The sequence below is a fragment of the Botryllus schlosseri genome, chromosome 5, assembly GCF_051294905.1.
Source record: "Botryllus schlosseri isolate E-star chromosome 5, Bs_hap1, whole genome shotgun sequence".
NCBI classification, from domain to species: Eukaryota; Metazoa; Chordata; class Ascidiacea; order Stolidobranchia; family Styelidae; genus Botryllus; species Botryllus schlosseri.
In genome coordinates, this window is record NC_137240.1 from 9,449,710 (window position 1) to 9,476,732 (window position 27,023).

A 27,023-nucleotide genomic window follows, 5' to 3' on the forward strand; every position below is an offset into this window, starting at 1 on the left:
GAATCTGGCACCCACCTTGGCCTGGGCGATAAGACGAGGCATGCACACTCAATGAGAAGTAAATAATTAAGATAGTATAGTGTAGTTTAGATATTTTTGTAGCGTTACGTCAAAAAATGTCAAAATTGTTCATTTTTGCAACCTGCATTTCGTTTGTCGTAGATTTTGTACTGTCTGTGAACTTATCATTTTACAGCTTGTACCCTACTTAATAGGCTTGCCGTTATAGACGGCCCATATTGTCTGCAAGTCATAAACAACAAAATTGGTTGACATGATGTTATGCTCAACGTACCGCAATATCCCAACTTAAGCAAGACTGCGTCGGCATATTGCGTGGTTCTTATATCAAGAAGCGCATGAGGAAAATTGTGATGTAGACTCAATTGCCAGAACGAAGCAACACAGTTTGTCACCAGCAGTGTATACGCACAACTTCAGTGCCTTCCGTCAACAACTTCTGCTGTTGAACGTTCTGTCTTCATTCTTCATAAGCTACTTAGTAAGGACAGAATTTTCTACCCGAGAATGTAGGAACGTATCCCTCGCTGCACCAGTGTTGGGTTGACTCGAGTCACCTTTTTCGTATGACTTGACTTGACTCGAGTCATACTTTGATTAAAATGACTTGACTTGACTTGACTCGGCGTATCAGAAATGTGGATTGACTCGTGACTCGAAGCAAAATTCACGAGTCAATTTCAAGTCATAAATCGATGTCGATAAAAATCACCGTATCTTGCATATGGTCGAATTGTTCGCGAAACGATGGTGTCACCCGTGAGAGCGACCAATCATTCAATGATCGCGTGCGTTTTACTGAGCCTCCATTGTTCTCTCACAAATAAATCGACCGCAAACGAAGTGATCGAAGCTTGCAGCTTACGCTGTAGTAAACTAGTATTGTGAAGTAATTTAGTAGCAAAATGTCTATTTCTGTTCTCTATTCTTACCTTAACCAAACCTCTTATCTTATTGAAATTGAATTCGAAAATCGAGTGCCTTGACTTGACTCGAGTCAAGTCACCTTCGAAAATAGATTGACTTGACTCGATGAGTCTAAATGTGCAATAACTTGAAATGACACGTGACTCGAAGGTAGTGACTTGATCCCAACACTGCGTTGCACTACGAAAATTTTGAATTATTTCTACAATGATGCGTGATGTAACCTCCGGAATTCCTCATCGGGCCAGATTTCGTTTAAATATAGTTTTTTTCATGTAAAAATTTGTCAGTTTTTGGTCATCATGTCTGGGTGTGTTCGGAGTTTCGGACATCGTTGACTCTCGGACATCGTGTCTTATTCGGACACACCATGTCTGGTATGTGTATTGTGAATATTATTGTGAACATGACTGTTCTTATTGTGAACATGAGACTGTTCTTATTGTGAACATGACTGCTCTTATTGTGAACCTGAGACTGTTCCTATTGTGAACATGACTGCTCTTATTGTGAACATGAGACTGTTCTTATTGTGAACATGACTGCTCTTATTGTGAACATGAGACTGTTCTTATTGTGAACATGACTGCTCTTATTGTGAACATGAGACTGTTCTTATTGTGAACATGACTGCTCTTATTGTGAACATGAGACTGTTCTTATTGTGAACATGACTGCTCTTATTGTGAACATGAGACTGTTCTTATTGTGAACATGACTGCTCTTATTGTGAACATGAGACTGTTCTTATTGTGAACATGGCTGTTCTTATTGTATTATCATGTCTGGGGGATCTTCAACCAACCAACCCTCCTCTGATATATCGCACGGCATGTGTTCTTACAACCACACTACAGTGTACTGTACGTCTAATATCCATTTACTATGTGTGGATACTTCTTACGCATTCATGAGCGAAGCTAATACTCCTGACGTAATAATAAGCAGTGGCGTTTGTAAATCAGACGTCTGTGCTATCATTAACCTGGTATAATATATTTTCCTTGTTCACGAATGTTGAGTTTATGTCATAGTCCTTGTACAAATAAAAAGTAATCGCTCCTTCACAAAGAAATCGATTAGATATGGGAAGTAGTCGATTACGATTACTTCGGAATTTTTTCGAATGTAATCGATTGCGATTACGATTACTGGAAAATGCTGTAATCGTCGTAATCGATTACGATTACTAATCGCGATTACCCCATGTCTGCATGATACCATAGTGTCCTATATGGTGTCGACACAAGCAAATCGCACGGTTCAATGAAATTGTATCACGTCACAGTTTCCATTTGGCTACAGGCAATTTGACGGTGATTTTTGACCGACTTGCCGAGCATCAGATTTGATAAAACGGGTATCAATCGAAAGCTGCCGCCGTACTGATTACGAAAATATAAATTTTATTCCGCTCGCGGCCCTGGAACCCCCACAATCAGCCTCTAATTTTTCATTGTTATGGAGATTGGCATTGGGACGCAACAATGCTGTCTGGCGAAACGACAGACGCAACAATACTGTCTGGCTCCCTTTTTCTCGAGCACCTGTCTCGTTTCGCTAGACAGCATTGTTGCGTCCCAATGCCAATCTCCATAACAATGAAAAATTAGAGGCTGATTGTGGGGGTTCCAGGGCCGCGAGCGGAATAAAATTTATATTTTCGTAATCAGTACGGCGGCAGCTTTCGATTGATACCCGTTTTATCAAATTTGATGCTCGGCAAGTCGGTCAAAAATCACCGTCAAATTGCCTGTAGCCAAATGGAAACTGTGACGTGATACAATTTCATTGAACCGTGCGATTTGCTTGTGTCGACACCATATAGGACACTATGATGATACACATACACACGCTGCGCATATGCATACCATGAGTGCATGATGTGCATATGCCGCTGGACAAGAAAGTGCAGATATGGCCTTTACGGCTTTCTAAGTCATGCACCACCCCTCCATGCTATCCCAGTAATGCATGAGCGCCAAGCCGGGAAGCCATCGATACCAGTGTTACTAATCAGGTCTTTGGAACGAACCCACGACCTACCGATCAAGAAGCCGGACGCTTAACCAATCCATTACGCTATCTTGTCGGTCGGCTACGCTCTCGTTTCGCCAGACAGGATTGTTTCGTCACTATTCCACTCTGCATAACAATGAAAAATTCGAGGCTGATTGTTGGGGTTCCAGGGCCATGAGGGAAATAAAATTTATATTTCCGTTATTAGTGCAGCGTCAGCTTTCGATTCATACCCGTTTTATCACATTTGATGCTGGACAAGCCGGTTAAAAATTACCGTCAAATCGCCTTTAGCCAAATGGCAAATGTGACGTAGACCAAGTTCACTAAGCCGTAAGATTTGCTTATGTCCACACGATATAGGACACTATGGTAAAACGAACCAGAGCAGAATCAATCAGAGAAACATTGTATCAGGTAGATTGCAATTATTTTCCGTGTAGGAAATATGGTTTGACTGTTTTGTCTTGTAAAAAGTCAACAACATGAGCTTAGCTTGAAGCCCCAGCTGGTTTCGTGTGGTGCTGCAGTAAAGACTGAAGGTAACTCAACGCCGCGCACTTATAGTGCTATTCGAGAACTGCAAGCCAAGAAAATAACGGATAAGCATGTCTCAATGGGATGCACCTGGGGTATGTCCCTTATATTGATATCTAATCAATTGGGCACGAAAGAAAAAGAATGTATGTAGGTAGCGAAGAGAAATGACATGTGGTTGTGTATAGGTGTGCACGCTTTGTATATACTGCTGTCCAAAAAGCGTTCCTAATCCAAAACTACGGTACTCTCGTGCTGATTCTGAAAATATCAACTACAATCTCATCAGGGTACTGGAACCCCCCAAAATCGACTTTAAAGTTTGAAATCGTAATTGTTCCGAACAATCGGGGTGCCAGAACACTGATGTCAAATGTCAACCATGTTATTTGTCAGCCTAGTCACAATTTTCAGAATTTTGTAATCAGCCAAGGTAGTCGCTAGTAGGCGTACTGGGTACCGTACTGCAATGATATAAGAGGTGAAAACAATTAGATGAACTGTATTGCAAGCTGCAAGGCAATGGAAAACTGAACATATAAACCAAAGAGAAACCCACTACACTTTATTAACCAATAAGATAGCGTAATGACATAGGTCCAGCTTCTTCAACAGTAGGTTGCTGGTTCAATCCCCGGCCTGATCAGACAAAAAGACATTGTCGCATAAACCTACGTCTGCTAATATAGTTGGTCAGGACTATGGCATAGTGTGAAAAGGAAATAGTAGCATTGACTTGTTGACCTTGCGATTCCTTTGCATCTCCACCGACCAAGCCCCCCAATAGTGCAGAGGAAAATAAACACACTTCCTCCTCAGCTGTACTATAGACACCAGACACTTTCACCTATGATAACTTAAGTTGAAATATTTCATTTTTATGCTAATGCACTTTTATATGTACAATCAAAATCTAAGTTTTATGTCTTTGAATTAAAAAGATTAAAGTACAGTTCTCCTGTTTCAGACATCCGGACTCAACAGTTCAGGGAATGCGAATCATGTGGGGTCACTTACAGAGATGGACGTATTACCGATGGCTGCTATGGAAGATGACGATTTGGATTTGAACGGGGTTGTGGTCTACGACCAAAGAAGATTGGAGCAAGGTATGTGATCTCACATTCTTGTATGTGTGTGGAAAATCTGTGCATCTTGATAAGACAAGTCTAGCAGCCTTCAGCAATAAATTTTGTACAACCAGTGTTTCTGGCGTCATTGTAAGAATAGAATTTTTCAAATTTTATCGCAGTTAAATAAGTTTCTGAATCTGAATGAGAAATTAGTAACTGCAGTAAAACCGAAATTGCGCATTTGCTCATCACCGAATGCAAATAAATCCAATCTGGTATGTCATTTAGGTGTGATGGATCAAATGAATCAGGCCTTCAACGAAAGAAAGAAAGCTATGGAAACGAAAAGAGCAACAAGAGAAATTAAGCTGGTGCACGCTGAAATAAGGCACGCAAAACCATTGACGGCTTTAACACAGTGATGACGACCACGTACCTTTGCATATTGCAGGGAAGTCACCCTTGCTATTAGGCAAGCAGAGAGAACGCTGGAAATGGTTTCATCAGACATCAGTGATAAGGATACAAAAAAACGTATCGAGTCGGTCAAGTGCAAGAAGACGAATAAAGAAAAACAATTAAAAATGCTGCAAGTATGGATTTTATCTCAAGGTCTTATTTACCATAATGTCTCGAAGGTAGGTTCTTTCAAATAGGCCATCCATCTTTTTGATATCTAGGCTACTTGCAAAATTTATCAATTATTTAGAGTTAATTGCTGTAGTAGATTTTGCCTCCATTTTAGTTGACTTGGGGTGCAGTCCTAACCTCACCCGTACTGGTACTTCATTATTGACCAATATTCATCAGTTGAATCATACCCGACAACAATAGCATTTGGTTTCAAGTGCCCTGTTCTGTTACCATTACGTCGTGGTTACTGTGTCCAGGGAAAAAACGTTCTCCCGGTAGATACTTAATGTGATGGAGGAAGATATAGATATGATAAATTAACCTTCAAGATGAATATATAGAAATCAACTTTCTCATGAGATTGGTTGCTGGGACTGATCTTGAGCATGGATACATATAATAGGCCTACGGTATATATACTAAAATTACTACATATACTAAAAAATATCAATGCTCCATTCAAGTAATTGGAACTTATAATAATTATATGTGAATATTATCCTACGTTCTAGCAATATTCTAGTGTCAAAGTCACCTGAAATAGAAGTAGAAACTGTAAGGCCTAAGAGCAAGAATCGTGATACCAGTATACTAGCACTTGATGAACTAGGCATGTGGAATTTTGGGTTAGGGTAGAGGTAGGTCAGGATTTCTAGTTATGGCTGTCAAGTCCTGAATTGAACATGTCGAATTCAACAGCACCAAATTCACTGATAACCAGGGTTGTAACCAATGTCTCAAGGTTCCGACTTTCAAGTCCATTTCGCTTCAAGTCCAGTCGCTTTCAATTCGCCACTGTGTCAAGTCCTAGTCAGGAAGCAACTGATTGAGTCCGAGTCCAAGTCATAGTCTTTACTGTTCAGTATCGAATTCAAGTCAAGTTGAACTCACTTCTGTGAAACTCCTGGATGAAATTGAAGGCCTCTGATTCATTACTCTCACTGTAAGTGTGTTTATACAAACACGTAAAAGACAGTTTCGGGGCCTGTTTTTCAGTTATCAATCATGATTTAAAAAAGTGATTTAGAATATGTCGAGTTGTGTGTAATGACTAGGGCTGGGCAAAATGATTCGAGTACTCGAATCTGAATCGAGTAGGCTAGTAATTTTAATGATTCGAGTCGAGTAGTAAAAGACGATTTTTTCGAGTACTGAAATTTTACGGTCCTCGCAACTGAAAGTTAATTTACTGACGAGAATTATAGTTTTGATACTATTTTCCATTGAGGAAGCCGTGAAACCTTGATTGGCCGTGTTTGAGCATACCAGGCACAGTTTAAAGCTACGAACGTTACTGGAAATAACACATTTCCGAAGTCATTATCATCCAACACAATTGTTATGAAGTGCAATGAAATCGGTATGGTCGAAAAGATACCAAAGTATCTTTAATGTGATGGATAACAGGCATTGCGTTCTTTGTGGTGGTATAAAAGGTTCATATTTGGACTTCGACATAGTACATCCTGTTGTGACGTCATAATGAGCGATACTCGATTACTCGACTCGACTGGAAGCATATTACGTGATTCAGAATCGAATCACTCAGGTACTCGATTTTGCCCAGCCCTAGTAATAACTAGAGTCACCTTAAGTCTTCTTGAGTCAAGTCGAGTCAACAGAAAAATGTGACTCGAGTCGAGTCCCTCGAGTCATTACATTACAACCCTACTGATAGCTATTTCAGTTCTCCGGATTTCATTGTTTTGTTGCAGGCTAAACTGAGAAGGCTCCAGAAGACAGCCGGGATCTCGCCTCACAACGTTCCAGACGAGGATATTCCCGACGAAGATGTCGAAAGAGGTTCTTATTAACTGCTGACGTACTCATTTGCAAAGCAACCAACATGTCTGTTGTATAGCGGCGACGTCTTCGGCAAGCTGGGCCTTGACAGGCAAAAGCGACGAGGAACGGGAGAGACTGATCAAGCTTGGACTGATGACGCCGTTCGGCTCGATGATCGCAGACGAGGAAGAGAAGGAGAGAGAGCCGAAGAAGAAAAGATTCGCTCTCGACGACGGGTTTGGAGATTTTTTGACCGCACAAAATGCCACGAAAAAGGCCGCCGAAAAGCCAAAGAGATCGGTGAAGTCGTTCCAAAAGTCTTTTAAAATACCAAAAAAGAAGAACTCCGGTTTGAAGTCTTGGATAAATGGCAAGTGTCTTGTTAATTTTGACGTATGAGGTCGGTATTGCTATATCGAACTTCACTTTTAAAAACTCTCGATGGAATAATATCGAAGGTGGTCATATTAGTTGGTTTTGATGGTCGAGTGGAAGCAGGGTTGTAATGACTCGAGCAGCTATTTTTAGGTGACTCGACTTGACTCGAGTCAATTTATGAATTGACTCGACTTGAACACAAGTCATTATGCACGACTCGAACAATGTCATTTGACTCGAGACTGGGGACGGCCAAGACATACATTTCAATATAGCTTAGAAGAATAGTAAAGTCACCACATTATTTGTTTCTTTTCTATCAGTCCTGATACTTGGAAAATTGGAGCAGAAACTGAGGAAAATTACGATATTATGAACCCTCTACTAGTTGACTTCGATTCAGACTTGTTTCGGTGGCGAATCGAAAATGACTCGACTTGACTCGAGTCTAAAGTATAAAAGTGATATTCACTTGTGACTTGGTTACAACCCCGAGTGGAAATAACAGTAACGCTGTAAATTTCTCTCCAATTTACGAGCAGAAGTAGTCATTTCCGAGTCATACCGAATCTACTTAAAGTGGGAGTAAAAATTCAGGTAGCATATGCGAGTGCAGAACCCGAGCAAGTTATCTCCCAACACGTTTACACCGAATCGTGGTACAGATAAAGTGTTCTTGCCTTCTCATGGTCATTTTTAAGTATCGTAATATTGATATGCATGCGGGGATTGTCTCGCGAGTCGGGCCGTCTAGAGTTAACGCCATTTTTCACAACAGTCACACCACAAGTCTATGTCTTGCTATTTTAGAGAAAAATGATGCGCAAGATGTCAGGACTAACAGCAACCATGCCGATGCTAGAAGGACCACAATTTCAGGTTTTGTCTTCTCCTATTCTTCATTATTCATTGTGAAGGAATTTTAATAACTCTACTCAAAGCCCTCCATGATCCCATACTCCACCTAATTTTCAGTTTTATCTAATCTGCTTGTACTTTTTGTTGTATTTTATATGGTACAAACCGATTCGTTGATTAGATTCCATCATGGCGATGGGAAACTTGTTGATACTGGTGCTGCCCAAATCACAATGTATCGAAATAAAACTTTGGCAAATAATAAAATTATGTGTGTTAGGAATAGGAATTCATTGTTAACACTTTTGCTGCTAGTTATACAGTCCTGTAGTTGTAACATCTTGCAGATACTCTTTTAATAAACTTGGATTGGCCCTTTATAGTTTTGTCACCCTGAGAAAGGCACCTAATTCTACTGACAGTTGAGCAGCATGCCAGAGCCTTATTTGCTTGAAGCAGCGAATTAAATATTGAATCCAAAATCTGTAGTTCATATGTAAGTACAAATCCTGAATTCATTTTGTATCATCTACAAGTCTATTGTCCAAGTCCCTATCTATAGGTAGCATGAAAACTATAAGTTATTTAAAATGCTATGCCCAAATTCAGATTGATGAAAGTAAGGAATTGTAATCCTGCATATTTTTTCAAATTCGTTTTTCTCAAATGCGAATCGACGATCTTCTCTCCATCTTTGACCACATTTTTCAATTCGTTCAGTAGCCCCAACGCGCTTTGAGATACAATCGTCACCTTCGAAAGATGACGAATACGTTCCCGATGAAAACGATCTTGAAATCGAACAAGAGGATTTTGAAGAGGAAAAGCTCATGCAAGGTTGTTCGCGTCACCTCTCCGTCGTCACCGACTTACCGGATGTTCTTGATGTTTGTAGATATGCGTCCGAGGAAGAAGCCGCGGTACAATGCGGATACGGGCGAACCGGTGTTTGACTATGACGACGGTGCTGATTCTGTTTCGTCCAAAAAGATCAAAGTGAAAAGGTAGGTAGTTTGTAGGTTATTTAAATTGAATCGGAATCGTTTTTATTTGACTCGACAATGTGTGCACAATACAAATTAAAGTAAAGTTAACGATAATGCAGACTGCCAGTTTCGCGGCAAATCAAATTGATCTGTGCGTAAGCACTAAGCACGCATGACTTTGACAAGTTTCCTAGATGGTTAAAGCAATACCAGTGGCTAGAATAACCCCGAATAACAAAGTTTCATTTCTGTAACAGTATCGGGGCCGGTTTGCCAAATGATATTTTGCGATGTTGCTTCATTTTGGTGTAATTATCTCTCAGTGTCATTGCTGCCCTGTCAATCAGCTGTATTCAGGGTACTGGTGCTGAGGTGTAGCTCTCAACACGTACGGTCAACCTCATTGTCTAATGGAGCACTAGAGGTGATCAGTAACGTAGAATGTTGACTTTTTAAGAAAACTCCACTAGGTTTGGCCTGGTTGCACTACTTCCTCGGTGAAATTGTCATGAGAACAGTATGAAATAACCCTTGTATATCTTGAGGAATAGCCAATAAACGAATATCGTATAACACTATAAAACCAATGCCCGAAGGCTGTGCATATTATATGATGTTGCAGTATCGCTCAATTTTCGCATTACTCTGCCAGTTGTCAAGTCTCTGACGACGGTAAACTGTCAAACTACCAAAAGAGGATCGCCAAATATCGAGCGGATATGGAAATGAAGCTTGCGAATGGAGAGGGACCGCCGGACGATAAGGAATTGGATAACGATTATAAAGCACCCGGGCAAATCTGGTCTCGACTTTACAAGTGAGTGGAGTCGTGACAATTGTTGAAATTCACAGGCATTGCGAAATACTATGGCGGTTATATCGCTCATCAAATTTATAACTCGATATTCAATTCGGATTTGTGATGTTGACATCGCTTTCCTGATTACAAGTTTGAAAAAATAGTGGATTTGACCCTTGGCGCAGCCATAACTCAGAACTTTACGATTAGAAACGTCTCATTTGTACTTATTTGTCTTGTGACAGTCTCCGATATTGAGTGAAATGCCATTCATCTAAGTCTAATCTTACTTGTGAAATGCGTCTGTTCTCTAATTCTAATCAAGAGGTTCCGAGTCACAAGTCAATCTCAGTTTTATAGTTTTGACTCGAGTCAAGTCGAGTCATTTTGAATTCACCGCCGAGTCAAGCCCGAGTCCAAGTCAGCTGGTAGAGGGCCGAGTCCGATTCGTAGTGTTTTGACACGAGTCCGAGCACAAGTGATTATGTCACTGTTCAGTTATCAGCTCAATCCAGTTCAAACAACTTTTTTTCAACTCTGCTCTAGTGATTTTCCTCAGTCGTAACAGTTTCTGACCCTATTTTCCAAGTATCAGGACTGATAGACGAAATACCAACAATGTGGTAACTTCACTATTCTTCGAAGTTACAATGAAATGTCTGTCTTGGCCGTCCTAGTCTCGAGTCATGCACAATGCACATTGCACAATGACTCAAGTACAAGTCAAGTCAATACAAAAAATGACTCAAGTCATTAAAACCTGACGAAGTTGTTGTGAATTCAGTTATTCTTATTCTAATCTAATTTGGAAAAACTTTGTACTGTAGCTGTAATTTTAATTCTAATCTAATTTGGAAAAACGTTGTAGCTTGCAATTCTAATTCTAATCTTATGAGGAAAAGCTGAAAACTTTCTTGTTGTCCAAGTCTGGTGTCATCGCATACATTTTGCATTTGACACGCTATTCCGTTTCATATTTTGTCTTCGATCGATGCCGCATCAATGTCTTTGCTCAGGTACCAGAGGACCGGGGTACGGTGGCTTTGCGAGCTGCATTCTCAGAAAGTAGGCGGCATCCTTGGCGACGAAATGGGTCTCGGAAAAACAGTCCAAATCATCGCGTTTCTCGCTACGCTACGGCTTTCGAAACTACGCAGTCGAAGCATTCCCGGCTATCCGTGAGTGCGGAAAACGTTGTGGCGTGCTGCGTAAAATGTGATTGCACGGGTGTTGCGCAGGTACGAAGGACTGGGCCCGGTGCTGATCGTCACCCCGACGACTGTTATGCACCAGTGGGTGAAGGAGTTTCATAAATGGGCGCCGATGATGCGAGTGGCTATTCTTCACGACTCGGGAAATTACGAAACCTCGAGGGTGAGAATGATAAATGAGTAAAGCCATCTGCCCGCAGCATGCAAACATGTAGCACTCACCAGAGTTTGTAATGATTCTAGGCCTGATTTTTTAGTGACTCAACTTGACTTTCTGAAATGTGTCAAATGACTCAACTCGAGTCAATTTGTTTATTGACTCAACCTGTGCTCGAGTCGAACTCACAACTGAACAGTGAACATAATGATTTGGACTTGGATTTGACTCGGTGGTGAATTGAAAATGACTCGACTTGACTCAAGTCTAAACTGTTAAAGTGAGATTGACTTGTGACTCGGAACCTTGTGACTTTGTTAAAACCCTAGTTAGATCCAACGATTTTTTTAGTTGTATCATAGAAAAAGTAGAATAGACCATCTTTGTATGTGCGCTGTAACAAAAGAGATGAAAGAACAATAACGTTTTAACCTTTCAAGTGTTGCCAGGAATGAAACAAGCGCTTCTTGGAGCTACTACGATGCTAATAAATGTTTTGACTGCAAGCAATTAGCCTACATGCAAAAAGTAGTTTGATGGTTGCGTCTTCTCACTGCTAACCGTCACTTGTTCCTTGAACAGGCGCAGTTGGTCGACCACATCGCCACGAACAACGGCGTTCTGATAACGTCGTACGAACGCGCTCGTATAAACGTCGAGATGCTGATGGACCACGGGTGGCATTACGTGATTCTGGACGAGGGGCACAAGATTCGAAATCCGGCCGCCGCCGTCACAGTAGCTTTGAAGATGGTGGGTCACCCGCGAACTCAGTATTGGGAAGCAATGAATCGGTTTGGAAACACACAGTTTGTCTTGTTTGCAGCTTCGAACCCCGCACAGACTCATTCTTTCTGGTTCGCCGGTGCAGAACAATCTGAAAGAGCTCTGGTCGCTTTTCGATTTTATTTTCCCCGGAAAGCTCGGAATTTTGCCAGTTTTCATGGAGCAGTTTTCTATTCCTATCGTGCAGGGCGGGTATTCGAACGCGACCGAGATACAGGTAGAGTAACCGTTGATGGTTGCTTTGAATTGTGTCTACGTGTAACACCTCATGTTTGGTAATAATAATGTAGTTGATTGAATTTAGCTGGCACAAAATGAATAATAATGCTTTTATTTATAGTTTTTATTTATTCATTTATTTATTTTAAGAGGACTAGCAAGTCAAAAATGTGAAAAAATATCAAGATTATCGATTTGTATGTCGATGTTTTTGCTTAAAAATTTTTACAAGTACGAGGGGAAGTAGCCTATGTACTACAAGGATACTATGCCTGATTGGTACTCCAAAAAATAGAAGTAGCCTACTGATCTCCCATGCTCTCAATATGTTTGCAATGTTAAGTTGGGTCGCTGGTTCAGATTTTAAGCATCTTGACTTCCTAACCTTCGCTGAACCGTTTCTTGGCTGTTTCCAGCCCAATTTAAGTAGTCTCCAGACTGTACCACACTGCTTTTTCTTGAAATTTCATTCGTCCCCATTTCAGGTGCACACGGCTTACAAGTGCGCCTGCAAGTTACGCGACACCATCTCGCCGTACTTGTTGCGACGAATGAAGCGCGACGTACAGCTGAGTCTCGATCTGCCGTCGAAAAACGAGCAGGTCCTGTTCTGCTGGTTGAGCCAGGATCAAATCGAGGTCTACAAAAAGTATTTGGAGTCGGATCAAGTTCATTCCATCCTGACGAGGGAAATGAAGGTATCCCATTAAGAATATACGGGCGGAACAGCGACCTGTATTATTTCTGTTCGGAAAACTGAATCGTCGTTAGTTCGAAGTCGAGCCACTTGTCAGTGTTGTAACCAAGTCACAAGGCTCCGATTCGCAAGTCTATCTCACTTTTATAGTTTTGACTCGAGTCAAGACAAGTCATTTTCAATTCACCACCGAGTCAAGTCCGAGTCGAAGTCAACGAGTTGAGGTTTGAGTCCGAGTCATCGTATTATGACCCGAGTCCGAGTCCAAGTCATTGTGTTGACTGGTCAGTTTCTAGTTAAAGTCTTGTTTAACCCACTTTTTATAACTCTGTGTTTAGGATATCGAATGGTTCGCATTTATCGTATACTCAGTTTTAGCAGTTTACGATCGCATTTTCAAGTACCTGTTCGAGCAGACAAAATCCCAATAGTGTCATTATTTTGCTATTCTTTGAAATTACAATGAAATGTTGGTCTTAACCGTCTGAGTCTCAAGTCATACGACTTGGTTCGAGTCATTCACAATATGACTCGAGTCAATAAACAGATTGACTCGAGTCGAGCGAAGTCATTTCTTTATTTTGAGAAAATGAGTCGAGTCAGCAGAATATCATGACTCTAGTCATTACAACCCTGCCATGTGTAGACACTAGACGTATACCTCAAAGGCATTTGAAGAGACGTTTTGAAGTGCAGAACTATGCGCACTTCAATAATGTATTATATGTTTTGGTGATGTCATAATTGATTGCATGCGATGTAGTTATACTCAGAGGTGCTCAGTCACAAATACTTCTTATATTCCTGAGTACTTCATTAGATTTCGCTTTCTAGCATCGCTTGCTCGAATGGTTTCGATTCTTGACTAATACTACTTCTACTTTTGCTCAGTTGTCAGATTTAGGCAAAGCTAGGTCTGGAATTCTTAATGGGAATCTCTACGCTCTACTACTTGATTACGAATTTATGACATTGCACTTCTTGCGCATTAACAAAGACTACTTTGACCACCTCCTGTTCTACCTGAGTTTTTAAAATTCCTCATTGGCTGGAGATTGACAAATTGATCAAAAGATAGGATAGTATTATAGAATATTTTTTGTTATATTATCTGAATGTATACAATTCTTCAGGTGTTCGCCGGACTCATACAGCTGCGAAAAATCTGTAACCATCCCGATCTTTATACCGGCGGTCCTAAAATCATGGTCGGCGAGGCCACGCCGAGCCCGCGCGACAAGCGTAGCTTCGGGTATTACAAGCGTTCCGGCAAAATGCTGGTGATTGCGTCGTTGTTGAAAAGCTGGAAGAAGCAGGGGCACAAAGTATTGCTTTTCACGCAAAGTAAATCGGTGAGCTGATGCACGGTTATGCCGTTGCCCGTTGATGAGTGATATGTGTGTAGATGTGCAGATTTGGCCGACACAAATAAGTTCATGTACTAGCTGTGTAGTAAAAAGTCTGGCCTTTGTTTTGTAATGATTTCCACAATCCAAGTTTTGAATGCAGATGTTGGACATTTTGGAAATCTATTTGTCGTCGAGGGGCTACACTTATCTCACCTTGCACGGAGGCACTCCGGTGCGTACAAGGCAGCCTCTCATCAATCAATTTAATACGGTAAGGATTTCCCGATCGATGATATGCTTCGCAACATTTCCTGTTATTCTCTCTGCCTTGGTCTGTTACTGATATGCTTTGCGACGCGACCCTGCAAATTTAAAGGTATTCCATACGTCTTGTTGCTGAAAATCCGATCTCGAGATTGTGGTATTTGTTCCTAGCCTTCTATAATTCATCTCATAAAACTGGACTGCTCATTACAATTACTGTATGATTGCCGTGGCAAATGTGTAACACGGTTTGTTTTTAGTATCACCCAACTGATGCAGCTCTTTATCCCTAGTCATTTCTATTTAGATTTTCGCTTTTGCTTGTTGGGTGATGATTTGTTATCTGTTGCCTATTCAATGAACTTGATGATATTGAAGATACTTTAAAATAGTAAATTCATATTGAAATGAACCCGAACCTTTCCGGCTGACACTCGTCAGGGGCAGACTTGGAAAACTAAAAATTTTTCAACTATTCCAAATTAGGTTAGAATTAGAATTATAGCTACACAATTATTTTCAAATTAGATTAAAATTAGAATTTCAGCTGCAAAGTTTTTTTTCCAAATTAGAGCAGAATTAGAATCATAGCTACAAAGTTATTTCCAAAATAGATTAAAATTAGTTTTATAGCTACACAGTTTTTTCCAAATTAGATTAGAATTACTGAATTCGCGAAAACTCGGACACTTAATCAAGTTCCGTTGATATTAAATCATAGTAGCATTTACTGGAAAACCAGAACGTAGATTAGGATTAAAATTAGAGCGTGGAATCATGTCACTAATTAGATGCGAGTTGGAATCAGATCAAAAAAGATTTAAAACATTAGATTATAATTAGATTACCAGCATTTCGCTGCAATTAGTCTTATTAAACAAGTCCTATTCTCATCAGGGGTAATCACTAGGAACTAGCAGAGATTTCAAAATATCTTTGCAAATGTCGGCATTGAGGTTCACTTTGTCTGTATAGGACCCTTCCTTGTTTGTCTTTCTGCTGACGACACGCGTCGGCGGCCTGGGCGTGAATCTGACCGGAGCCAACAGGGTAGTTATTTACGATCCGGACTGGAATCCTAGCACGGACTCGCAGGCCCAGGAACGGGCGTGGCGTATAGGACAACGCCGCGACGTCACGATATATCGGCTGCTCACTCTGGGTACGATTGAGGAGAAGATTTATCACAGGTGAATTTTACGTGTTGCCATCTCCCGGTTTTAGACAAAGTTTCAAGTTTTCAGTCCAGTACAAGTCTGCATCACGTTTCATAGTTTTGAGCGCTTCTTGGCATTGTTAGACTGATGATTTGTTGTGCTCGGTTATGCTTGTACGCGGGTACGAATTCCTATTCAGACGATGTAATAATGTTCAGCAGGCTACTCAAAACCGTTCCAGTACTGAAGTTTGACTCGATTTTCAAATAATTTTGGACGAGAAATAGCAATAGGTTTTCTCCACTTTAAATATTATGGAGCTTGACCTGTTAACCACTGAGAATTATTTAGAGATTGCCTAAACATTTTATTGTTTTTATTAACTACAGAGTGGGCTGTGAAATATGAATGAGCCATTGGTTTATTTAACTAGTTTCTATAGGTTTTTGCGAAAAGGAAAATCAAAATAAGCTGCTTCAAGTATTTGAGAACCAGTTTTACTTACAAACTTACGATTTCCTTTATTTCACAGCATTGTGAATTTTCAAGAGATTTGTACCATTTAGACGCTAGTGTTGGTCGTTTTGATGGCAGAAGCGGTGTTCGTTTGTGCATTCCATTTCCTCTCTTCGCAGGCAAATATTCAAACAGTTTCTGACCAATCGAGTGTTAAAAGACCCTTGGCAACGACGCTTCTTCAAATCTAACGATTTGCACGAGCTTTTCATCTTGAAAGATTACGGTCCGAAAGGACAGACGCATTCCAAAGGTACTAGACACTTTATTTATAGTTTGGACACTGACAGTCTCGGTCTCATTTTGAATGGGTTTTACATGGTTGTTTCCATTGTGAAAGTCCATTTGCCGATTCCCTATACTTCCAGTGGCGGCACAAGCTTTTATTTCTGTGAAATCGCTTCGGTTTGACAACTGCTACTTTAATCATGAAGTTTAGTTACATTCACATACGTTTACATGGTGTTATATCTCATGTCGATCAAGTTGGCCAAAAAAACGATGACACCACTTCACCAGTTTCGTTGTTGTTCAGGTATATCTTTTCTGTGAATACCTCGGTACTGCTCATGATAGCTAGTACACTATCTCTCTCTCTCTCTATTGATTTACGCTTGCAACTTTTGCAGACGACGAGAGCGGGAAATGCAAAACCGAAACGGCCAGCATATTCGCCGGGACTGGCTCCGAAGTCAAACCCGAAACGGTACGGCAAAATGCCTCGAGCAGAGCTGGGTCCGTGAAACACGCGCGTAACGACAGCGACCGACATTCAGTCGATACCGCAACTCCGATCGACGACAGATCAACAAATGGAGAATTGAAAATAAACAAAGATTCGAATTCAATTGCTAATGAACCGAAAATATTACAAAATGAATCAAATGAACCCAAACTCGGAAATGGCGATGGGCTCTCCTGTTCTAACATGGACGCATCAGACTTGGGCAAGAACGAGTCTTCCGGCGTGGATGGTGGCGGCACAGCGAGCAAATCTTCGAGTCTCCGCGAGTCCCTGTTGCGTGCCAGAGAGAAATTCGAGCGACGGAAATCGGCGGAAACGCCTGGTTTGAGGAATAGTCGGAAACAAAAAAAGAAGAAAAAAAACGGTGTGTGGTTGTAATCAAAAACGTTAGGTCCAGATCTATTGTAACACAGACCACCATGCCGCCGATATGTTGTAATGTTTCATAGATCTTAACCAGGGTTGTAACCAAGTCTCAAGTCAATCTTAATTTTATAGTTTTGACTCTAGTTAAGTTGAGTCATTTTCAACTCACCGCCGGGTCAAGTCCAAGTCAGCAGGCAAAAGGTCGAGTCTCAGTCATAGTATTGAGACTCGAGTCTGGGTCCAAGTCACAGTGTTCACTGTTCATTATAGAGTTCAAGTCAGGTTCAACTCCCTTTTTTCAAAATTCTTTGGTGATATCGAAGGCCTTGCATTAATAATACACTCATTTTTCACTCTCTAAACGTAATTGTCAACAGCGCAACCTAGTCTCACAGTATATTATGTATAGCTCCAGACCTTATGTCACGTAAATGTGTCGAAATTGTTTAAGCATGCCTCTTCTATTTAGTGGTAGAAGGGGAGACAGTAAAGAATCTGGCGTCGGTCGAGGCCTACAAATCCAACCGGGGCGCGGCCGAAGAAATTGAGCAAAAAAGTCGGAAGGCGACAGACGATTACGTGCTGCATCGGTTGTTCAAACGGGCCGGTATGTCGCGATTCTCCGATCCATTCTAATTGTTGGCAATCCTGGCTCTGTTGTGGGCATTGCCAGTGATTTAGGATCGAGGGAATAGGAAATATTTTGAGGTCATCAAAATGTGAATCGCCACTCGATAAAATTTGACTCGTAACTCGAGTTCTGCATTAACCACTGTTTCTCCCGCTCTTGAAAACTTACGACATAATATTTCCGACTCTCAGCCCAATCAGCCTTATAAATGGTTCCGTCTTTCCTTAAAACGAAGTGGATATCACTGCCACTGTATTCAATTCCTGGCTGCTATCGATGATTTGGAGGTGGTCAAAGTAGTTATCGTTCGTACTCAAGTAGAAGTAACATCATAAATTTGTACTAGAAGTCCAAGTAAGCAAGAAAGCACTACTCTAGCTTTGCTTATAACAATGAAAACTGTGAAATAGCAGTGAAGTCATGTCCATTCGAGCAAGTAGCATATGTAGGCAAAACATACACGAGTGCTCCAAAAATGTAGCGGAACTTTGAAATTGCCTTCCAGGAGTACACAGCGCCATGCAGCACAACACAATCATGGACAGCGCTCACCCAGACTATGCGTTGGTCGAGGTCGAAGCGGAGAGGTGAAAGGACTATGGCTGCTGTGTTCAGCAGAAAGATTCTACCCCGTTACTTGTTACGTTTTAGAGTCGCGAAGGAATCTGTCAGGAATTTGAAACTATCGAGGAGACAGTACCGATATCCGACCGGGCGGCCGGCCGCGTCAAATGCAAAGTAATTCGGATTGATCGCTTGTTATAGACTTGATGTGCAGACAACAAGACACTGATCTAAAACAGGGTTTCCCAAACGTCTTTTACACAACGCCCCATTGTGCCGCAAACCAGGTGTCGAACGCCCCCATACCCAATTTGTGAAAACAATCGTACAATGCAATCACCGCTCGTTTTGTTGCAATATGCGCTTAGAACATCATCGTTCTCATTGTAGATGCATTTGAATGTTAGATCATAACTTGCACTCATAAAGTGTCACTGAATAATTAGTATGTTCCTAGTTAGATTGATCGTTGGTAAGGGTTTTCGATTGACTGCACCGTGTATGGCAAACGCTGTTATCACGTATTCGTATATTCATAAATGTGACTTCGTTTGGCAGAGGGAACTAATAATTTACGGATTTTCCCAAGCACCTCGCATATTCCATACCGCCTTCGTTTACTCTCAGCGCCCCCTTCATCTATCAGAACCCCCAAATCGCCCAATTTGTAGCTAGCGCTCCCTTCGATGCCGCAATCGCATGCACGGTATCGCTGGTGCCCTATTTGAGAACCACTGATTGAAAACCAAGAGTAGCAGCTTGGTATGAAGGTCTCGCGAGGGCAAAACAGCCCGTTACGATCCACAAATGCACCTGGTGCTCAGCTGGAATCGGGGATGTCAACATCGCTCAATTTACGAAGTAGCTGTGTAACAGGTATTTCTTGCCATAACTATAGTCTCCTCAAAATTTACAATGAACAATAGTCGAAGGTGCTTGGTAATATTGTCTGAGTTCCTCGCGACCCGACCATAACCTTTGTTTGCCATGCAGGGCAATCTTCTTTTGAATGCTCATCAGCACAATGATTTGTTACTTGTGGATTAAGTAGCTTTTTCCATTGCCAGTCTTCGTTTCAGGCCCCGGTTTGGGAATACGAAGCTCGAGAAAGTCCTCGACAAGGATGACAGCGCGATATTGAAAGCGGAGAAACGCAAAGACGACGTGTTCCAAGCCGCCCACCTCAAGACCTTCAACGATGGTTCGTATTCTATTGTATACGATTCTTATTCAATCTGTGACGAAACCGGATATCAATTGGTAACGATAGGCAGAGATGGTCAAAGTAATCATCGTTGGTCCTCAAGTAGAAGGAAAAGTAACATCTCACTTATACAAACATTCGTCAAAAATATGTTTTACTTCACCAAATTCAAAGTCCAAAAAGTAAGTGGTTTTTCCTAAAAATGCGAAGGAGAGCTGGAATTATTCTCAAAAAATGTGACAGCACAAGTAAGTAGTGCAAGGCAAAACCTACTGGAGTGTTCCGAAATAGTTAAAGTACTTCGTCACTGACTGCTTCGTCTATTTCATAAAATTGTTGGGTCGGCTAAGAAAACGTTGCATACCAAATATGGCTCAATTCCAACCGGCAGAAATGAAGCTATTGGGGCTTGAGAATTTTGAATTTATTATGGAAAAATTAATATTTTCCTGTCAAAATTCACTTGCTAGCCCAGGAAATTGTTGAGTTGTATACAGAAACAATGCAAATCTTATTTGTCTCAATTCCAACCTGTGGAAACGAAGTTGCTTGAGTTTTAAATTGATAATTCTGGGACTACATTCGGTTGTTGCTATTTTTTCAAATCCAAAACTTTCAATTCCAATAACTTAGCTTATACCGGTCGCGCTGAGCCAAAATTGTTATGCAGTGCCCCTGTCTAAAGGGCAAGGTAATCGAATCCCATTACCAAGCTGCTGTGAAAATAGCTCAGAATCATGGCCTCCAAACGTCAGCCCCAAGTCTATGGACTGAAATTTATAACGTTAGGATCATTCGGTAGTTTTGATCATGACCCTACGTTCTTGGATGCAGAAGATCGAAAATCAAATACCGACGACGAAACGAGCTCGACGGCCCCGTTGTCCGCGTCGCAATTGCTGTCTGTGATGAGGCGTCGTAATCACGAAGAGATTCACAAGCAGGAAGAGGAGGACTCTGCCCAGCAAGAGGAAGAACGGGATATCTTCGGATTCTCTGTATCGCAACCGGATGACGGAGGTACGTTGACATTGATACAGTAGATGTTGGTTCTGTTATCAGTAAGTCACGATTTATTGAAATCAACCAGAATATTTACGGCTGACGGTCGTTGAACATTGTGTATCAACAATCGTATCAATGCAATACACAATTTACCATGCTCTTTTCAAGTCTCTACTATTTTGTGTTTATGATATCAACATTATAGTGTGTTTATTGTCGTAATTTTGTAGTTGTTGTCGCTGTGAATCCCACGGAACACGACGAAATGATGGAAGACTTACGCAATTTTATTGCTTTTGGATGTTCTGTGAGTACAACTTATTAATATTGTTGTCTGTATATATTTGTTATTTGCTGTGGCACCCCCAAATGACTTGTATTCAAAGTCGATTTGACATTAGTAGTTCGAAGATCAATTTCATGGCATGTCTGCAAGCGTGGGCCGGTAGATTGCCAAATCACTTTTATCATATGCATATTTCTGCCGATTTACTTAACTCATCATGACTGTTATGTCACAGGTCGACGGCCAGGCGAAGACGTCAGAAATCATGGCTCAATTCGGTAGCAAGATCCAGCCTTCTCACGCTGCTATTTTCAAGTCTATTTTAAAAGAATTATGCACTTCCGGAAAGCTACCTGGTTCTGACGAAACCGTTTGGTTTTTGAAGGCGGATTTTCGATAAATTATTAATATTGCTAACGTTACTGAGCTAGAATCATATTCAATTGGTCGTCATATTGTGATCACTGTGGAATTATTTTCAATAAACTGATCTTGACTAAAACATAGAACTTGAATTGTCGTATCACAGGTGTGCTTTCTTTCGTTGTTCGTCTGATAGGTTTGCCATGGCATGAAAGAGTGTTGCTCTTGAAAATTGACGTGCTATTTCAGATTGTGAATAATCTGCGAGCCTAGTTAACTTATAGCATGAACTCAAGTTGGAGATATATAAGTCGTGTTTATGAGACTTAGACACCCATGGCCATTGTAAATAGAGCCTGTGCAAAATCGATTCTGATTCGACTGACAAGCTTTGGTTACCATCGGTCTAAAATGATGACGGAGCATAATATTGAATTGAGAAGATCTATGTATCTTTGCTGAGGATACTAACGAAACGACACTGCCAGTCTTTTTTCAGTTCAGAACAAATTTCATATGGGGAGCATTATCATTTCATCCGGCGCTGTGGTAATGCCGCAGGTCGATCACTGCTTACCAAAAATGTCCTTAATACGAAAAGTCTTGCTCAACATGATCTGGAAGATCTTACATCCAATTTGTCGTTTCATGGGTCCCACATGACTAATAAGTGTTGAAACTATAATTAGGACAACAGGCGTATACTTTCATTAGAAAAACATTCTCGAATCATTGCCATTGAGACTCGGCTCGGATCACTGCTCAGTCCTATTTGTGAACAAACGAAAAGAAAATTTTGCTCTGCGATACAATGTGGACTAAGCTGCACAATAGCATTGTGTACAGCTTTAGAGCCTACATATTCTATCGCTGACTGCAACCTCACATCAAACATTACCGTTATATACGCCGGCCCGAACTGGTCAATACACGCTAACCCACCGATATCACCCGACAGAGACAGCAGACAACATACCACAAATTAAAATACGAATATATTCCTTCCGTTCAGTCTTTCCTCGTACTCATCCAGGAACGACTGCCTCGACAAAACCAACGCACAGTCTCGATGCACGAGGTGACAATCTGGACATGCCGCCATTAAATTAAATTATTCTAGCCCTATTACGCCCGTAGCCGATCAATCGAGATCCTCCACGGTCATACTCAAATGCGACGTTGACGGTTGCGGATTTTGCATTTCCGACAGGGAGCCATCGCGTTCGTCGTCGTCTGGGCTTTCCATGAGTCCCTGCAGGAGATTGCCTGGTGCAAAAATACACAGTGAAAGAAAGGCAATGTTTGCTACACACACATCGGTTACCAATGACCTTGGCACGCTGCAGTAGGCACCCCTAACTTCAATACTTATCTAACCACTAAACCCTAAACACCATTACTTGAATACATCTATGCCAAGTGCCGGATATCACAATAAAATTTCGTATTCAGTGAAACATTGATTTTTGCATATATTGACACAATATCGATGCATCACTTTCATAATATTAGTTATTACATTTCTAATGCCGAATTCACACTGGTGACCCACACGTCTACCTTGCGTACCTAGAATTCCTTGAGGTTTTTTCCGCTTCGGCAACCTCAGTCCAAAATAGTTTTCACCGATCCTTTCCAAGTACTGAAACACGCGTTAGAAACAGAGAATGTCAAGTACTCATAGTTTGTATTCGGAAGTAGAAAGTAAAGTTGTATATTTCTACTTAATTTCAAGTAAAAATTACCATTAATTATTTAATTACCATTATTTTCTGCTCACCATTACATCACAGACACGAAAACGCAAGAATCGTAGCTTATAGTGAAGTACCTTCACCCGCAAAACCAATCAACAATGTGAGACAACTTGAAATGATAGGCGGTACGCTAGGACGGAAAGATTCCGATACAAGAAACACAGACCTTGAAATACGACGGGTCCCTCTTTAACGACGGTTGATATTTGTCGCACAACGTTACAAACGCAGACATCTTCTGACTGCAACAAAAACTCGGTGCAATGAAATCAAAGAACAAAACGCAGTGGGTACGAGTGACAACACTTACCTTTCAATGGCTGCTAACAGGAAAAACACGAAATTTAATAGAGGAAGGCTAAACGGCGGGTTGTTCTCGCATTTCGGATGTTTTTTGGTGTACGTCGTGAACGCAACGTCCGCGGTGTGCTTGGAACGGATGCACAGCAGCCTGCGGAAAGCAGACATGAGCAAGGTCAAGCGTTGGAGGCAGACTTCGACAGCTACATATTTCTAGTCATCTATAAATACACCAATTAGAGTTTCTATGATCTAATTTTAATTTTAATCGAATTTGTGGCTTTCCTGAAAATGCTAACTGGAGAAATGTATAGTGCGAATCGAGCTTGTTATTATTATCTCATTGAACCAGGAGCGGTTGCGCTATTAAAAAACGCAAACACGTATTCTGCCCATCCAATAATTAGGGCTTGACAAGGTCGAGCATTCTGGCGATTCAATCCCAAGTCGAGTATTGAGCTTCGATTAGCTTATCCGACCACAATTCGACAACAGTAAATCAGCAATAATAATCAGGAAGGTTAAAATGTTCTATTTCGCAATCACGAGGAAAACAATCCCGGATAGACGTCAAAAATAATCGTAGCCCTTTGTGACAATACCACTGGTCGACCGCGAGTCCCACAGATGACGTTTACATTGATACTAACCGACTTATAAGTCACTTATGCGACGTGTTTTGCCGAGATACAGTCAACCAAGGCTTTAAGAATCTTTGTTACTCGAATCTTGGCGCTTGGCCATACTAATAATACCAATAACGGCAGCTATGAACTATAGGCCTTCCTAGAACAGAATCCTCTTTGATTTGCACATCGAATCATACGGAACTGTTGGATTACTGGATAATATTTCAAATGCGCAAGCCAGACGAACACCCAAGTACACAATGTAATGTTTAACAAATACCGAAATTACAACGCACACTTACTGCAGGACAAACTGCGTGATAAAAAGATCCACCTCCTCCTCCGTACCGTGATGTACTGAATATTCGACAAGCATTTCCCCAGACCCCGAGCCATCGTCGGAGTATAGAAAATGCTGACGGGCGTCGCCGTAAGCTTTTTCTGAAGCAAAATAAACTTGGTGACACCGCATATTTAAATAATCAACTACCACTAATTAATGATTAATGGAATATACAGTCTATTTCATCACATCCCGAGCAAGATTCAGCGCTACCAGAGAGGCGAGTTTGACAATGGGAAGCCGCGTTTCAACAATGTGACTCAATTTCATTGCCATCAGCGACACAGTTGGTCAAAGTACTCAGTGTCACTACTCAAGTACAAAATGATGCCGTAAATTTCTGCTCAATTACAAGTAGAAGTAACGATGCCCATGCCATGTTATGAATACTTGCATCGGAAGTAAAAAACAGGTCTGAAATGTAGATTGTATATTGAAAATGTAGGTTTTTTGCCGGGTCGTCATGACAATTCCACTTATAAGTGACACAATCTCATTCCAAACTAAGGTTTACTTGGTAAACTTAAAAAAGTGCAGAAAATAAGTAGTTTGGCATAATGTAACCATTAAGCAGCAGTTGAAGTAGCCTAATAACATAATCACTTTAGTAAATTGCTCAAGTAGGGAAAACGTCTTCGAGTAGGCTACTGTCGAGAAAGCAGAAGTGCTTCGCGATTAACCTCCTCTAGCGACCACACATCACGGATCGCCCCCTTGCCGCACGATACAAGATTGTCAGTATCAGTCATAGATACCTTTCCACAGATTATGGGCGAAAATCCCCCGCAACTTCACATGCCCGTTCTTAGAAACTCCGTCCGTGTGCGTGGTCCAGGTAATGGCTTTTACCTCGAAGCTTTGATTTTGCGGGTGAGCTATTCCGATTTTCTTGTGAATATTACCGACAGTATCTAAACAGGGAAACGTGTTGAAAAGGCTAGATTTTGAATCAGATCGCGAATCATATAAATTTGTTGAATGTAGATGAAAGTTACAAGGAGTTAGCAATAAGGTAGGTAAACCATTCACATATGTTTTGAGACATCGTAAGAACTAAAACATCGTGCGTGTAGGGCTAGTGTTTATGACTTTGAAATTGCAGTGACCTCGGTATTTAATCTGGGATGAAATCAAACTGTCCAAGTATGTATCGATAGTATTTACTACTTTGGTATCAAGTTGGGAATGTACATGAACCGTAGTCCAGTGAAGTCTTCAGTCAATTAGGCTACACTTCCATTGACAACACTTGGTTATTGCGAACCATGCAATATACCTTGGGGAAGGCATATATTATTTTTCGAAACGGGCTGTGTCCTTTTGTTAGCTACCACAATATGCACAAAAGTGATTGATTACCTATCAGTTCCTCTGTTGCTGGTGCTTTTGAAGCTTCCAACGAGTCCAGTAAAAGTAGCGATAAATCAATTGCACTGCCATTCTGTCACACAAGATAGAAAGCGATAGCTTGATGAACTAACAAAATAATTATCTGGCATGCAACTTGTTCTATTATACCTCGTCGACCGAGAAGAGTAAATCAGCACCTTTTCGCATCAATGTTTGCACTTCCGCATGTTTCTGCTGGGCCGAATACCTGTCAAACGATGTTGCGTTATCAGCATTTGCGGAAATATCAATCGTATCGAGGAAACATTAGACCCACGGATGAAGGTCCAAGATATTGCCAGTTATTGCAGATATCATTTGTATTGGCATTGGGCCAGAGACATTTGTTATTCATAAAGCCTTCGAGTATTCCTATGTATTTGTGCCCGCTTGACTAATTGACTGGATTACTATACAAAGCTGCAGTAACTTTGCCATTAACCGTAGGCTGTGACATGTTTATACTGATTATACCATATACAATACAGTATCAATCCCCCGCCAAACTATGTTGAATATAAAACAATTGATAGGAAATTCGTAATTCCTCACACTTCATTGCCACTTTCAAGTGTCCCCAATGTTTGTAAGTAGGCCTAGCGGAATTTCAATCAAAACACCACGATGGTACAATTGCCACAATAGCACAATCGCCACAATGCATGAATGCAACACACATTGGTGGTTTACTCACGGCTGTATTCTAACTCGCTTTGATATTCATATTCACAACTAAATAAGAGAACTGAAAGTACCTGGAATAGAGTGTTCTGTACATTTGATGAGCTTCATAGTAATTACCGTCTTCCAGACTCTGCTTGAGCTTCTTCTCGACTCTACAAGCACCACCACCGTCTCTAGCCGACTGTTTCATGTCAAGAATTACATCAACGAACAGTGTGTGGAAAGCTAGAATGGTTCCCGGAGATACTCGACTTGACAAAAATATGCAGTATTCTTGAATTCAGCGACAAAGTAAAGCTACAGGGCTATATACACAAGTTTTATACAGTGAAGTCTAGCGCCCAGCATTGCATTACATGGCCTTTGGAAAGGTATGTACCGAAAT

The 27,023-nt window shown here is 41.0% G+C and overlaps 2 protein-coding genes across 4 annotated transcripts; one reads left to right on the forward strand and one right to left on the reverse strand.

Moving 5' to 3' along the window:
* The first annotated feature begins 3,212 nt into the window (after nucleotides 1–3,212).
* LOC145438951 (DNA excision repair protein ERCC-6-like) lies at nucleotides 3,213–21,682 on the forward strand. Of its 2 annotated transcripts, none has more exons than XM_080316351.1 (27): nucleotides 3,213–3,599; nucleotides 4,472–4,613; nucleotides 4,866–4,965; nucleotides 5,029–5,170; nucleotides 6,926–7,013; nucleotides 7,072–7,365; nucleotides 8,184–8,252; nucleotides 8,952–9,068; nucleotides 9,127–9,235; nucleotides 9,870–10,034; nucleotides 11,033–11,194; nucleotides 11,255–11,390; nucleotides 11,967–12,137; nucleotides 12,211–12,387; nucleotides 12,875–13,087; nucleotides 14,220–14,438; nucleotides 14,596–14,706; nucleotides 15,675–15,889; nucleotides 16,492–16,625; nucleotides 17,002–17,481; nucleotides 17,953–18,090; nucleotides 18,620–18,701; nucleotides 18,766–18,852; nucleotides 19,758–19,879; nucleotides 20,717–20,902; nucleotides 21,118–21,194; nucleotides 21,409–21,682. In XM_080316351.1, exons 1-27 carry the CDS (start codon nucleotides 3,576–3,578, stop codon nucleotides 21,571–21,573), a joined length of 4,125 nt encoding a protein of 1,374 aa, XP_080172477.1. In that variant the 5' UTR covers nucleotides 3,213–3,575; the 3' UTR covers nucleotides 21,574–21,682. The 2 variants fall into 2 exon arrangements, with proteins under 2 accessions (XP_080172477.1, XP_080172479.1); XM_080316353.1 differs by having other exon boundaries at nucleotides 8,955–9,068.
* Nucleotides 21,683–22,514: 832 nt separating this feature from the next.
* On the reverse strand, nucleotides 22,515–27,003 carry LOC145438953 (Golgi to ER traffic protein 4 homolog A-like). 2 transcript variants are annotated; one of them, XM_080316356.1, is made up of 9 exons: nucleotides 26,710–27,000; nucleotides 26,084–26,162; nucleotides 25,925–26,006; nucleotides 25,321–25,476; nucleotides 24,525–24,663; nucleotides 23,604–23,744; nucleotides 23,460–23,535; nucleotides 23,106–23,178; nucleotides 22,515–22,802 (listed from the first exon to the last, which is right to left on the reverse strand). In XM_080316356.1, exons 1-9 carry the CDS (start codon nucleotides 26,826–26,828, stop codon nucleotides 22,678–22,680), a joined length of 990 nt encoding a protein of 329 aa, XP_080172482.1. In that variant the 5' UTR covers nucleotides 26,829–27,000; the 3' UTR covers nucleotides 22,515–22,677. The 2 variants fall into 2 exon arrangements, with proteins under 2 accessions (XP_080172482.1, XP_080172483.1); XM_080316357.1 differs by having other exon boundaries at nucleotides 22,708–23,033; nucleotides 23,078–23,178; nucleotides 26,710–27,003.
* Between the last annotated feature and the right edge of the window lie 20 nt (nucleotides 27,004–27,023).